A 13420-nucleotide genomic window follows, 5' to 3' on the forward strand; every position below is an offset into this window, starting at 1 on the left:
ATGGTTATTACTAGTGCTGAAAGATGCAGTAGAAGTAAATCAATATAATCAGGTAATCGAGAATGGGCTATAGCAATAATATATGGAAATGGAGAGGGTGAAACTATTCCCCTATTTCTAATGGTTCAGGAACAAGTTCATCTCTTCAATTGGTATATCGAAATTGATCTTCCTGTGGATTGGGCTATTAAATCTATATCTAATAGATAGATAAACAATAAGATAGGTTTAGAATGGTTGAAATATTTTGATAAGTATATTAAGAATCGAAGAAAGGGCAGATATCGAATGTTGATACTAGACAGGTATGAAAGCTATGGAGCAAGAGCTTTTCAGATATATTGCAAAGAGAATGATATTATATACTTGAATTTATCATTGTATTCAAGTTATTTAACTCAATCACTTAATGTAGGCTATTTTAGAAATCTGAAACATTCATATGGTGGTTAAATTGATAAGTTTATCAAGGCACATATCAATCATATTTCGAAGGTTGAATTCTTTATAGCTTTTAAAGTTGTATACGAAGAATCAATCACTTCTTAGAATATGAAATCAGGATTCAGAGGAGCAGGTTTAATACCCTTTAATCCTGATGCTGTGTTTTCGAAATTGGATATTCGAATTCGTATACCTACCCCCCCCTTTTTCGATTTAGATCAATAGATTTCTCAAATCCTTCACAATCCAACTGAAGCTCTTTCTTAATCAACTTTAGTAAAATCTTGAATAACTCGATATCAATCAAGTTTTCCTATATCTATATTCGAGATTGTATTAGCTTTAACTAAAGGTACAAAAAAATTAGCTTATGAGAATATACTTTTGAGTATAGAGATTTGTATACTTCGAAAGACAAATGAGACATTAAACAAACATCGATATACGAAAAAAACCCAATTACATTAAGGAGGAGTATTCACTGGATAAAAGACTCTTAATATATTATTTCAGTAAAAGGTTGATATTCAAATTCAACACGACGAGTATTAAAAAAAAAGGAATTCTAATGGAAAAGCACTTTCTATTCAGTGTTGTAGTAAATGCGGAAAGATAGGTTATAATACAAGAACCTGTCAAAATAATATAATAGATCCTAGATTATTAGATTCTTAATAGTTTTAATCAATTGATTCAATCGTTATTGAATAATATAGGTTTGAAGGTGTGAATTGAGGTGAAAGTGGCCCACTCGGTGATATGGCCCACTCGGTGATAAACCACGTTAGCTAAATTGAGTATAAATGTACTGAAGTCAAATGCGTCTAAGTAAACCAGGGGCATTGGAGTTACCTACCTAGGTACATCCGGATATATCAAGATTTGTCGTCAGGATATCCAAGCGAGCACACACAGTCCAGAGCGAATACCGATAGACCGGTACCGACGGACTGGTATCGGTATTGTGTTGCAGCTGAGTTTTGGAGCTGGGGTTTTGTTGGAGCTTGGTTGGAGCTTGGTTGGAGCTGAGATTGGAATTTGCAACGGTTGTGTTGGTTTTTGGTTGGGTTTTGCTTGGGATGCAGGTGGGTAGTATACGAGGCGCTTACGCTTATTTTGATCAGGGGAGGTTTGATTCTCGATTGTGAAAGTCACATGGATGTATGGGCTTTGGAAGGCCATAGAAGCCGGGGTTGGAAGTGCAAAGTTAGGATTTGGAGTTTGTAAAGGAACGGAAAATGGGATATGATAGGAAGGCCTTAGTCGATTGAACTGGGTTGTATCGTTCGAATGGAAGTTGGCTGTGGTTGCTTGAAGTATCCCGAGAGACATTCTATGACCAGAACAAAAATGACGCTTGATGACATTTCATGCCCCTGCCGATCGATAATACACTCTCCCTCGCGCTTGAAAGACACCGGCGTTTGAAAAGTAATTATTTCGACGGTTGGCAGACAACGAACTTCACGGCCGATTATTCGGCGATCAACGAGAGCCACACACCGCAAATTGCACACACAATTGGTAAGAAATCTGATTCAATTTCTCCTGATACCATAACTCATCCGACAATTGAAAAACAAACGCCAGGGCCAATTTGTGACGTCCTTTCCTAAACACCGCTTCATCTCATTACTGATTGTCCTCTTTTATATCCTCTGCATTGTTACATTGAAACCTTTCTCAAAAAAGTAAGAGTTGTTCGTGCCGTTTGTGGGCGAATACGAAACATTTATTGGGTCTTGAAGAGGAGAATCGCGCAGTGACCGAGGTAGAAGTAGATGAAGTGTTTCGTTTCTGCGAAAAAGTCAGATAGGAGAAACAACTATTTGAGGCTCAAGGGCAAAATACCATGGGTGACAAATGATCCAAAGTTTCGACCAACGATACAATGCCATGTTGGACCTCGTTTCTCATCGAACTAATATGTCAATTTAGTACCTCGTTCATTGTTTGCTATATAAGCGCGAGCTTCAAGTACGTACAGCTTTCTTGATGTATTGTGCGATGTCCTATGGCAGATCATATTAGCACATGAAAAGGGGTTCGAACCAAAAAATATCCTACCTTCTCAACCGAATGCTTAGCCATAGCTTGTCGACCTGTATATTCCATTAACATCTTATGGATATATTCATACCGCCCCCGTTGTGATCGCATCTGTAGGATAAGACATACAAACTTCAATAGCCTCGTCTGACATGTCGTCGCTCTGTTAAATAGTTAGTGGCCGTCGCATATCATCGCAGAGAGTATGAATGAGCGCACCATGTCGACCGACTTAATCTGAGCTGTAGTACATCATAATTAGCTGGTATACTACCAAAAACTCCCTGGAGCGGCTGAACAGAAGTTTTGAAAAGTCGGGACTTATACATACCTGCCAGGGACTCTTCAGCTGGTTGTGGAGGGGCTGCCATTTTGTTTGTTTAAATGTTGTGCGTGTTGATCTGATTTTCTGAATGTGTAATTGCTATGCTTGTAGAGTTATCGAAATAGGGAATTGTCTCTTCTAGAATACAATCGGAAGTTGTGGAGACCTCGGGAAAGGAGGAAGAGAGAAAGGCTGATAGTTTAGCCGAAGTTTTGCAATGCAAGTGAGTACCGAGAGTACCTAGGTATTGTAGCGATCCAAAGACTAGGCAATCTATTGACAAGATCCGGATCACGATAAAGTTATCACAAATAGTGAGGGCGTAGGATAAGATCTTGAAGTTGGATGAGAAATGTTGATGTATAGCTATAATTCGATTTATTGGAATCGATTATAATGATGGCCATATTTATTGATATCTATCACGTGCCTACGTCTAGATTTCGTTGCGGATTTTCTTGCATCAAATGTTGAGCACGGCTCACTTTGCGGCACTTCTCAATTAAGCTCAAGGCTAAGGAAAAATATGCTAGAGTAGCTCCGCTGCGGATATCCTTCCTAAGAAAAAAATATTTTGATAATCGAACATTCTCATTTCTTAACCTGCGAAAACGTAACTCTGCGCCGTCATAGTCCATCACGTCAAACCAATGCGCTGATAAGTTACGAAAAGCACAAACAGTTACAATATCAACGTTTCAACATGGCCTCTTCTCGTATATTCATCAAGGGACTTCCTCCAAATATCACTGAGGATGAATTCAAAACGCATTTCGGTGCGAAACAAGAAATTACAGATGCAAAGTTGATCTCTCACCGAAGAATTGGTTATATTGGATACAAAACACCAGAAGAAGCTGCAAAGGCAGTCAAATACTTCAACAAATCATTCGTACGAATGTCAAAAATTGGCGTGGAAATCGCCAGACCTGTAAGTGATCCTGAGAAAAAAGAACATCAAATTGTGAAGAATTTATACTGAGATCGTGAAAGATATCAGATACATCTTTACCTATATCGAGGAAAGCACAACGTGAACAAGAACGGGAAAATAACAAGCTGAGGCAACTGAAGCAAGAGGCGGATGCAAAAGTCTCTGAGAGCCTGAATACTGGAACCAAGCGGAAGCGAAGCGATGTCGATATTGCAGACCCCAAGCTACAGGAATTTTTGGAGGTCATGCAACCGGCCTCGAAATCGAACGCGAATATGTGGAAAGCTGGGACCATGGATGCTGATATGGAGGAACCGCCAACGAAGTTACAGGCCATTGAAGTGCCAGAGGAGGAAAGCGACGACGAATATCAGTCCGTACCTAGTAAGGCTAAGAAGGCTCCTGCAAACCCCATCGAATCAAAAGCGCCTGTTGCACCGATTCCTTCAACTATTGTTGCCGACAGTGCCAACCAAGCGGATGAGGCGATGGTCGATGCACCTTCCAATGACGTTGAAGCCACGGATGATGATTGGCTGAGGAGTCATACGAATCGTCTATTAGATATAGTGGACCCGGAAGATATCATTCCCAAAACACAAAACTTAGACGTCAAGGATGTTGAAGAGGTGGTTGCAGGAGAACCAGAACCCAATACAGCAATTGAAGATACGGTTGTCGACGAAGCACAAGTCGTTGAAGAACAGACGGAGAATTCACCTTCAGAACTGGATGCGACACTTGAAACGATCAAAGCCAGTGGACGACTGTTCGTGCGAAACTTGCCATACAGTGCAACAGAGGATGACCTGCGGAAGCACTTTGAACAATACGGAACTTTAGAAGAGGTAAGCAACGAAACTTGTTCGCATGTTTTCTTTTCCTCCAAGCTTTGTGATGAATATCCAGATAGGGACAGCTTATGCTATAAAGCATGTGATGTGAACTGGACGAATATTTTAGTAGATGCTTCGTGTTTTCTGAAAGCTACCATCAGCCATTTTTTGTCTGTTTTGATTTGTTTCAGTAGAGCTCACTGTCCAAACATTTAGATACACTTACCAGTAGACGCCAAAGGTGCCAGCAAAGGATTTGTTCTTGTACAATACACAGATCCAAATGCTGCTGCTGAAGCATATCATAATGTCGATGGCGAGCCTTTCCAAGGAAGGTTGTTGCACATATTACCTGCTGCAGCTAAACGAGACAACAAGCTAGACGAGTTTGCGATAGCAAAGCTTCCCTTGAAGAAGCAAAGACTTCTCAAGAAGAAGGCCGATTCTTCTTCTAGCACATTTAATTGGAACTCTTTGTATATGAATCAAGATGCAGTCAATTCATCGGTGGCTGAACGTTTGGGGGTATCGAAATCCGAGCTTCTTGACCCAACTTCGGCAGATGCTGGAGTCAAGCAAGCCATTGCTGAGACTTCGGTCATCCAAGAAACTAAATCGTACTTTGCGAATAATGGAGTTGATCTTGATGCGTTCAAGAAACGTGAGCGTGGCGATACAGCCATCTTAGTCAAAAACTTCACCTATGGCATGACTCTAGAAGAACTTCGGAAGATGTTCGAAGAATTTGGTCAGGTTATTCGTGTTCTCATGCCCCCGACTGGTACGATCGCAATTGTTGAATTCGCACAGCCAACACACGCAAGAGCAGCATTTGCAAGCCTTGCATATCGACGTATGAAGGACACTGTACTATTCCTTGAAAAGGCGCCCAAGGACCTCTTCACAGGACCTCCACCTGTTCAACCGGTGGCAACAATCAACAGGAATGCGGACAACGCAGCAGATCCTAAATTATCAACATCTGATCTGCTCGAAAGAGATAGTGGCGTTGAAAATATGGATACAACTACATTGTTCGTCCGTAATCTTAACTTTAGCACTACCAGTCAACGTCTCACGGAAATTTTCAAGCCCCTTGATGGCTTTTTATCGGCACGCGTTAATACAAAGACGGATCCAAAGAAACCTGGCCAAGTTCTTAGTATGGGTTTTGGCTTCATCGAATTCAGAACTAAATCTCAAGCACAGGCGGCAATCAAAGCAATGGATGGATACACACTTGACAATCATAAATTGCTGGTCAAGGCGTCGCACAAAGGAGCTGATGCTGCTGAGGAGAAAAGGAAAGAGGACAGAGCTAAGAAGTTGGCAGGCAAACGTACAAAACTCATTGTCAAGAATTTACCGTTCGAAGCTTCCAAATCGGATATTCGAAAACTATTTGGTACGTATGGGCAGCTCCGATCGGTGCGCATGCCCAAGAAATTCGATCACTCAACACGTGGTTTCGCTTTTGCAGACTTCATTACGGCTCGTGAAGCGGAGAATGCACTAGAGGCTCTCAAGGATACCCATCTTCTTGGCCGTCGTCTAGTAATCGATTTCGCTTCCGAAGAAACTGTTGACGCAGAAGAAGAGATTGAAAAAATGCAGAAGAAAGTCGGATCTCAAGTCAACAAAGTTGCCTTACAAAATCTTACCGGGGGAGGTCGCAAAAAATTCAATATTGAAGGGAACGACGCGGATCTGGATTGAGGAAACTTATTGTAGGTATTTATCAATAATTCGAATATTCTACTAAGATCAAATTCCCTGGATATATTGTTCGCAAAAATGGCAAGCGTCTATCTCCCTTGCCGAAGCTATACACAAATAATTCAATGGCACCCCTGCACAGGCAACCCTCGATTAGAACCCTTTCACAATTGAATGGAAGGGAAACTATTTACTCAAATCTAATATTGGTGGTCCGATATTCAGCACTATAGGGATTATTTGTTGCAGTAAGTTTGAAGGTACCTTTTTGAAATGATTTCGTCATCTCATCAAGTTCTCTCCGCCCTCAATGGGCGCCAGACAAAGATAAGGATTACCATCATTGTATGTAATGATTATTCATATCCCCTTTGCTATTGTGCTTGGAGTGTTCATCACAATCATACTCGTAGGCTCTAGAAATATTGGTACTGAGGAAATTACATGCTCGCGCAAATGAAGCATTCCTCACGTTGTTGTGACTTTCTCCGCAACCTGATTTCCTTACGTCTGTGAGATCAGAGGTGGGGCTATTTTGGTCTTTGAGCTCTGTAAGCTTTGTGGCGTTTGCAAACGTTTACCTGAGCTATCAATGAAGGTAGATCTGGCTGATCCCCATCGAAACAGCCCTGCATCCTGGCCATATACATTCAATCTACTTTGCTTCCTTAATAAGCCGTCAGGGCATCTCCTACTTCATTCTTAATCTGTTGACATTCCCTTGTGCAACTTCATTCTAAGCTTTCCGCTGCCATTCCTCCAAACATTTTTTACTGTAATCTTGATTCTTCGTCGAGCAAATACGCATTTTTCCTACACAGCCTACCTCGAATCCGGGTGCAAATGCTTCAGTGACTGGAATTTCGAACCCGTCGAAGCATTCTCGAATCTAAATCGTACCATCTAGTCGATGGAAGATCCTCGTAATATTTTACCATCAGGATACACATCGCAACAGCTTCAACTGGACGATTCCAGTGGGCTGTCAAGGCTCAAAGAGCCTCTTTCGGATTCTGCAGGTAACGCTCAGCTTCACGACCTGGCGTCGGGGAGCTTGTATCATGATAACAAGAGGCATCACATGAGAGGCCAAGAAAGGTCAATGTATTCTATACCTACTCTGCCATCGCAGCCTCTGCGCCTGCCCGCCGGCAATACATTGGAACTTCGAAAGCGGCACAACCGGCAACAACGTTTTAATAGACATAGTAACCGCAACCCTATAGTTGATTCGCCTCAGTATCAAGCATACCGAGCTCGAGCAAATCGGGATGGAAACACCCAAGGTGATTCGAAGTGGCCGGTTGTTCTTGAGGATGCATTTCTTGATGGTTAGTAGATTATTATCAACGTGAAATAGCAACTGACAAAATCTAAGCTCTTCTTGCCATCCCTTATATGGGAAGACGGAAATTTTCTTTCAGGGGCAAGCCTCATGGTCGGAATGAGCTCATCAAAGAGTATCTTTGGATAGCATACAAGAATACACTTCCTCCGGGGCAGCGTCCAGATCCAACGATGATGCGTACAAGGAAGCAGGTCTCTAGTCACATTCAGGTTTTGAAAGGGTTCCTGACTCCTCATCCTGCACTATGTAAGAGGTCTACAGCGAGATATCTGAAATGTAGTCTAACGCTTCTTAGATCAACGTCTCTTTCCTCCGAATAAGGGTCCTAAGAATGGCTTCGAGGATTCATTTAAAAAGGACCCCACACTTATAGCACTCTCGCAAGGTCGGCTACCTAGTAAACGCCACGATCAATATGACGCACTCAATCAAATAATACTCAGTAATCATCATCCAATGAAGCCTGCTGCATTCTGGTTGCTCATGACACCATTTGCTGTACCAAATGAACGAAACGGGGTCATGAAAACCGAACAAGATCTTCGAAGAGATGGTCTAGTGCTTCATAGATATTCGGGTTTGTCGTCATCGAAGCCCCGCGGAAGTCTTGAATCAATCCTTCACTGGCGACAAAAGTTCCCTCACTTGGCACAATTGCATTCTGCAAACGATCTGAACTGTGATATCATTCATATGGATGTGTCGTTGGATCTGATGAAAACTCACGCTCCGGATAATAGTGAGCTATTGACTCGCATGGAGGTGTCCATACCTGGCAAGGATTTTGCTGGATCTAATTGGCAGTCTGTGACAAGTTTAATTAAACCTGCGGATCTTTACGGTGACCCCACCAGAGATCCTGTGTTAGAAGACACAGCGTTGCCAATGACTGTCCTTGGAATGTCTGACAGCGAGACCCGAATCAAAGTCGCCATACCTGCTGAGACTTGGGCATACACTTTTACGCAGCTCATGAACCTTCATTTTGAGATTGAAAAGAAACGTCTTCCACAATCATATGGTGGGAATGGATTAAGTCGCCCTTCAAACTCTATTCGGGAATACGTTGATCAAATTTCAATGTATCAAGAACTGCAGTCTTCAGCCGGGGAACGAATGCCATTTATCCGGCGAGCCATTCTTATCTGGACATTTCATAAAGCTCGCATTGGAGAGGGAAATGACACCACCTGGCGATATGTTGACCCCGCTCCACCACGCCACATGTGCATGTCACCACCGCCACACCCTCACCAGAATCTTCCCAATCTCGAACACTATAATACCTGGCCCGAATCACCTCTTCATCTCCAGCAACCTAATCTTCTCGACTCCTTTGTTCAAGGCCTTGCTACCCCTCCACACACAGCTAGTTTTCAATCTCCCTTCGATACAAGCGGCTATACATATCCTACTCAGCATTACGACATGTCTAATGAAAACATTAGTTTCGTGTCTCATGCAACTGTCGATAGCGAATCAACACTGGTAAACGAAGCCGATCCTACGAATCAAATCGATAATTTCCTAAACAATTCCGCAGGGGTCAATATGGGAGCTTATGGGGATGTGAGCGGCCATTTTTATGGCCATATACCTGTCAATACTGTCAATGCTAATGAATCCTTCGATGCGGATCCAGCGTGGGCAAACTATTCCGTACCGGCTAGTACCCCTTGGGAACAAAGTGAGGAAAATAAGGGGTTGGCTTGGCCAGATACAAGTACACATGTTGAACCTTCCAATAAACACGCTTGGAATAATGATACACAAGAGGAGAAACAAACACAGAGCACATGGAATGGAGATGACATTGATGTCAATGGTGTAAATGTTGACGGGAGGGACAACATGACGGGTAAACATGCGAATGAGATGCCTTGGTCGGATGTGGTGATGAGTAGTAGTCCGAACAAACAAAACGGAAATGGATATATTGAGAGTAACATTGAGTCAAAGTTGTTACCATGGATTGAGCAGGCCACCGCAGAAGAAGAAGCCCAGGCACAAGCTAGGAGAAATGCTGTGGACTACGGGAACGGTGTTGGAGCTGTGGATATGAGTGCGGGCGTTGGTGCAGATGTTGGAGCTGATGTTTCCAGTGTGGAAGTGCAGATGGAAGAGGAAATCGCCGCAGAGGACGTCAGTGAGCGTGAAGACAACATTACGAAAGAGGAACAATTCGAACATCACGATCACGATACGTATAGGGATCATCATGTGCATCATGAACACCATCAGCACGATCAATTGGAGCAAGCAGAATGGCCGCGTAACGACGAAATTAATGGCGTTGGGGTTGGAGTCAACGTCGGACATTCTAATGGATACGGTTTCGAACATTTGGAAGAGAGCGTGTCAGTAAAATCCTAATTCTAAAATAATTCAGCATCACGCTGTCCAATTTTTTGTAACAAAAATGTTCATTTGGAACTTCCTTTTTTTCGAGGCAGGCATGGGTTTGAGTCGGTTTGTTGGAATGTGGAAACTCTTTTCTTGGGATCTAGCTTGTTTCGAATTCATTCATTCAATTACTTATTTCTATCTACAAATAGTTTTTAATATTCATTTATTTATTTGCTTCCACTTGCTTTCTTTGATGCATGGTACAAATACAATTTTCAATGTAATTTCCTGGACTCGTCCGGATTTGGTGAGGCCAGGAGGTTGCTGTGAGGTGAGGTTTGAAAGGGGTGTGCATTGCCTTGCTTGGTGTTGCGACCTCGCTTCGGTTGGGTTTACTGGTATTATCCCTTTACCTGGAGTAATGATTGCTAGTTTACCTTGTAGCACTAAATCTTTTGGTGGGTAATTGGGAATCTGATTTTAACAGTGCTTGTAACGAAACGAGCTACTTTAGAGAGAGAAATTTATATATAACATAATATTTTTCTACTGTGGTTCTACCTTCAAGGTCAAAAGATTCGGAATTACTTTCCACGAACGGGAAGGGGCAAACTTCAATTAAACATGCAGGTGCAGCCCAGATTTTCTCATGCTATCATGTACCTTTCGCAAGTTTGTCTTCTCATAATGACAACAACATCGAGCATAAATACCTCCTCAAAATATTCCAATCCAGAAACTTACTCATCAACAATTGTATCAATTGATATCCAAACATTCCTTCACAATGGATCTAGACATCTTCGTTAACGTGCTTTGCGACAAAGGCACCCGCTTCCCATACAACTATCCCGAAACTTATATTTCAGATATACTCCTCTTCGTTTACCTTCGAGAAATAAGTCGTCTTGAAGGAGCTTCATTGGAAGAACAAGCAGAGGCAATAAGTCTCCGGACTTGGGAACATTTATGTAAGTATCCGAGGTGATGGAGATGTGAGTTCATAGGTCGATTGATGATATAGTTGACAGAGGATCGTATCCAGAACCGACATGGTTACATCATGCCTCTGGATCGAAATCGAAAGAGGGGAGCGACGTGCCAGCTTCTGTCTCTGCGCCAATAAATACTTCCTGGATGTCGAGGGTGGAGTTTTTGAAGATTGAGATGGGTGTATGGCATTATTTCGGCCTTGTGGGTATGGGAGTGCTTTTAAGTGGACTTTTTGGAAGTTCCCGTATGAGGAATTTCGTTGTTCAGTGGGTGAAGTGGGAATTTGGTAGATAGGATGTGACTGGGCTTTCCTTTTAATGGATGAAGTGTGTTATTTAATAATGGTCGGATGGAGATACGCAGGCTTTGGGTTATATCGAGGACTGATGGCTTGAGTATTTTTGTTTTAGGTGGATACTGTGAGAGAGTCGACGTTTTTGTGTGAGTCCAGATTTTACTATGCTCTATAGTGTGGTTCAGCCAGTGTTCAAGTATGGATAATGTAGATTCGGAGTATCGTGTCAGCTGCACAAAAAGTAGTATTAGACTAGTTACAGCATCCCATTAAAGAAATAGCAGGCCTTTCTTCACTGTATCATTGCATGAATCGTTACTCGCAGCTGAAAAATTAGAGCTTCATATCAAAGCTATTCCTCTAGTCAACAGATTGTTAACATTCTGTTTGTTGCTTCTGTTTTTCTGCGGGTGGACGCGAAAGGTGAGAGGAGGCGAGATCTGTGATCGGAACAGCTCTCCTCCCAGCTTCCATGCACCCAGTCTGAACAGTTGAATCCAACTCTCTTATTTTCAAAAGTGAGTTGATCACCCGAGACTGAATTGTACTTTTGCCCACTACAAAACTTAACTTTTCACATCGAACAATTCAAACCCCAAAATCACGAACTCATTAATCGATTGTCGATCTATCACAATGGAAGTTTACAAAAGCGTTTACGATTTGATGCTCTCCAAAGCAATTGGCTACGGCTATGTTGAACAGCAAGTCCTTGATATCCTAACTGAAAGTCATGATCGGGTCGATCTAAGCATGTTCAAAAACATTCCTGATGCGGAGAGATATTGGATGGCAGAGCGATGGACCTGGGAGACGCTTTGTTAGTACCCCTTGCTCGATCAATTGATTAAGATGCTAATAGTTTCGCAGTTGCCGATGAGCTGGCTGAATTTCCAGGAATGAAACCCAAATGGAAGAAAGTAACCAATTATTTGAAGCACAAATCACCCGCGGCTGGGGAAACACCGAAAAACACTCAAGTCGAAGCCAGTGATTCATCTACACCGCCAAAGTCAAAACTCGAAAATTGCCTTGCTGCGCGACCACATAATCTGGGCGGCAAGACCTCTGAAGTTAAAACTTATGTGCCAACAAGAATTATTTGCATAGATGCATCTCCCGAGGTACCTAGCGGCAAACAAGCTCCAAACCCAGCAACCGGACTGCCGCCAATTTCATCAACATCGTCTCCATCACAGAGAGAGTCAAACAAACGACAGAAGCTCACCAAAAACCCTGAAGTCGCCAATGAGAAGGATCCCAAGCTTCCGGGAGGACTCTCGACCACATCCTCTCCACTTGCAGATGTAAAACGCCAGAAGAAAGCGCCAGCCCCTAAAACTAAGAGAATTTCGGTGACCGATGGACAAGAAGTTCAGTGTACTTCGGCCATTCAGGAAACCATTTCGAGGATATAACTGAGGATGAAACTAAGGGCATTTTGGCAAGTGAGTGACAATCGAAGATGAATTAGGAAGAGGTTTTCATTTCGATCTACTCTTTTGTTCGGCGGGGAGTTAATGATATCTGGTACGCAACAGAAGATCATTCTATCACTTGAGTTGTATCGCTGCAATTAGTTAAGTCACAAGGGATCATGGCATCGATTGACATCACCGTGATAAGTGACAAAAGAGTCTAGAGACTGCTCATTTAGACCTTATCATATGTAATGCGCAGACTTATATAGAATGAAACTATTTCTTGCGTTGAAGAATACTGTCTTCTATTTGTGCTGAATAGTGTGCATCTACTCGAGATGGATACGGTTGTAAACGGCGAGCTTGCGAGAATGATGTTAAGGAACAATTCATCTGGTGTTTGATGATACACGTGTTATCTAGAACAGCAATAGCTGCATCACTAGATCATATAATCTATAGAGCTTTTGCGAGAATCTAGAGAACTGTGGGATACGAGTTGGCGGTCTCCTACCTGGAGACACATAGTCAGGCTCTCTGATGTCAAACATCAAGAAGTCCACCTAATGTGACCGATTCGAACTTGTTTCGATGTGAGGATGTATGTAATCGGCAGAACTTACCGAGGACAAAATAGAGTACGTGTTGGACTAGTGATCAATGACTGGATACATTTCCAATGATATTTTACGGCCCAACTTTAAGAAATTTCG

General features: G+C 42.4%; 4 protein-coding genes across 4 annotated transcripts; 3 read left to right on the forward strand and 1 right to left on the reverse strand.

Moving 5' to 3' along the window:
- Positions 1 to 2176: 2176 nt before the first annotated feature.
- On the reverse strand, positions 2177 to 2864 carry EAF02_002814 (uncharacterized protein; the record flags this gene model as incomplete). Its single annotated transcript, XM_038898862.1, has 7 exons — positions 2177 to 2241; positions 2296 to 2365; positions 2430 to 2456; positions 2512 to 2546; positions 2623 to 2656; positions 2713 to 2735; positions 2825 to 2864. The coding sequence occupies 7 exons, from the start codon at positions 2862 to 2864 to the stop codon at positions 2177 to 2179; spliced, it is 294 nt and encodes a 97-aa protein (XP_038761150.1).
- A 484-nt stretch (positions 2865 to 3348) lies between these two features.
- On the forward strand, positions 3349 to 6304 carry EAF02_002815 (uncharacterized protein; the record flags this gene model as incomplete). Its single annotated transcript, XM_038898863.1, has 3 exons — positions 3349 to 3749; positions 3812 to 4600; positions 4805 to 6304. The coding sequence occupies exons 1-3, from the start codon at positions 3522 to 3524 to the stop codon at positions 6302 to 6304; spliced, it is 2517 nt and encodes an 838-aa protein (XP_038761151.1). The 5' UTR covers positions 3349 to 3521.
- Positions 6305 to 7214: 910 nt separating this feature from the next.
- Positions 7215 to 10025, forward strand: EAF02_002816 (uncharacterized protein; the record flags this gene model as incomplete). Its single annotated transcript, XM_038898864.1, has 3 exons — positions 7215 to 7635; positions 7683 to 7898; positions 7948 to 10025. The coding sequence occupies 3 exons, from the start codon at positions 7215 to 7217 to the stop codon at positions 10023 to 10025; spliced, it is 2715 nt and encodes a 904-aa protein (XP_038761152.1).
- Positions 10026 to 11922: 1897 nt separating this feature from the next.
- On the forward strand, positions 11923 to 12704 carry EAF02_002817 (uncharacterized protein; the record flags this gene model as incomplete). Its single annotated transcript, XM_038898865.1, has 2 exons — positions 11923 to 12106; positions 12157 to 12704. The coding sequence occupies 2 exons, from the start codon at positions 11923 to 11925 to the stop codon at positions 12702 to 12704; spliced, it is 732 nt and encodes a 243-aa protein (XP_038761153.1).
- Positions 12705 to 13420: the final 716 nt, after the last annotated feature.

The sequence above is a fragment of the Botrytis sinoallii genome, assembly GCF_014898435.1.
Source record: "Botrytis sinoallii strain Bc 23 chromosome Unknown BSIN_004, whole genome shotgun sequence".
Classification (NCBI taxonomy): Eukaryota; Fungi; Ascomycota; class Leotiomycetes; order Helotiales; family Sclerotiniaceae; genus Botrytis; species Botrytis sinoallii.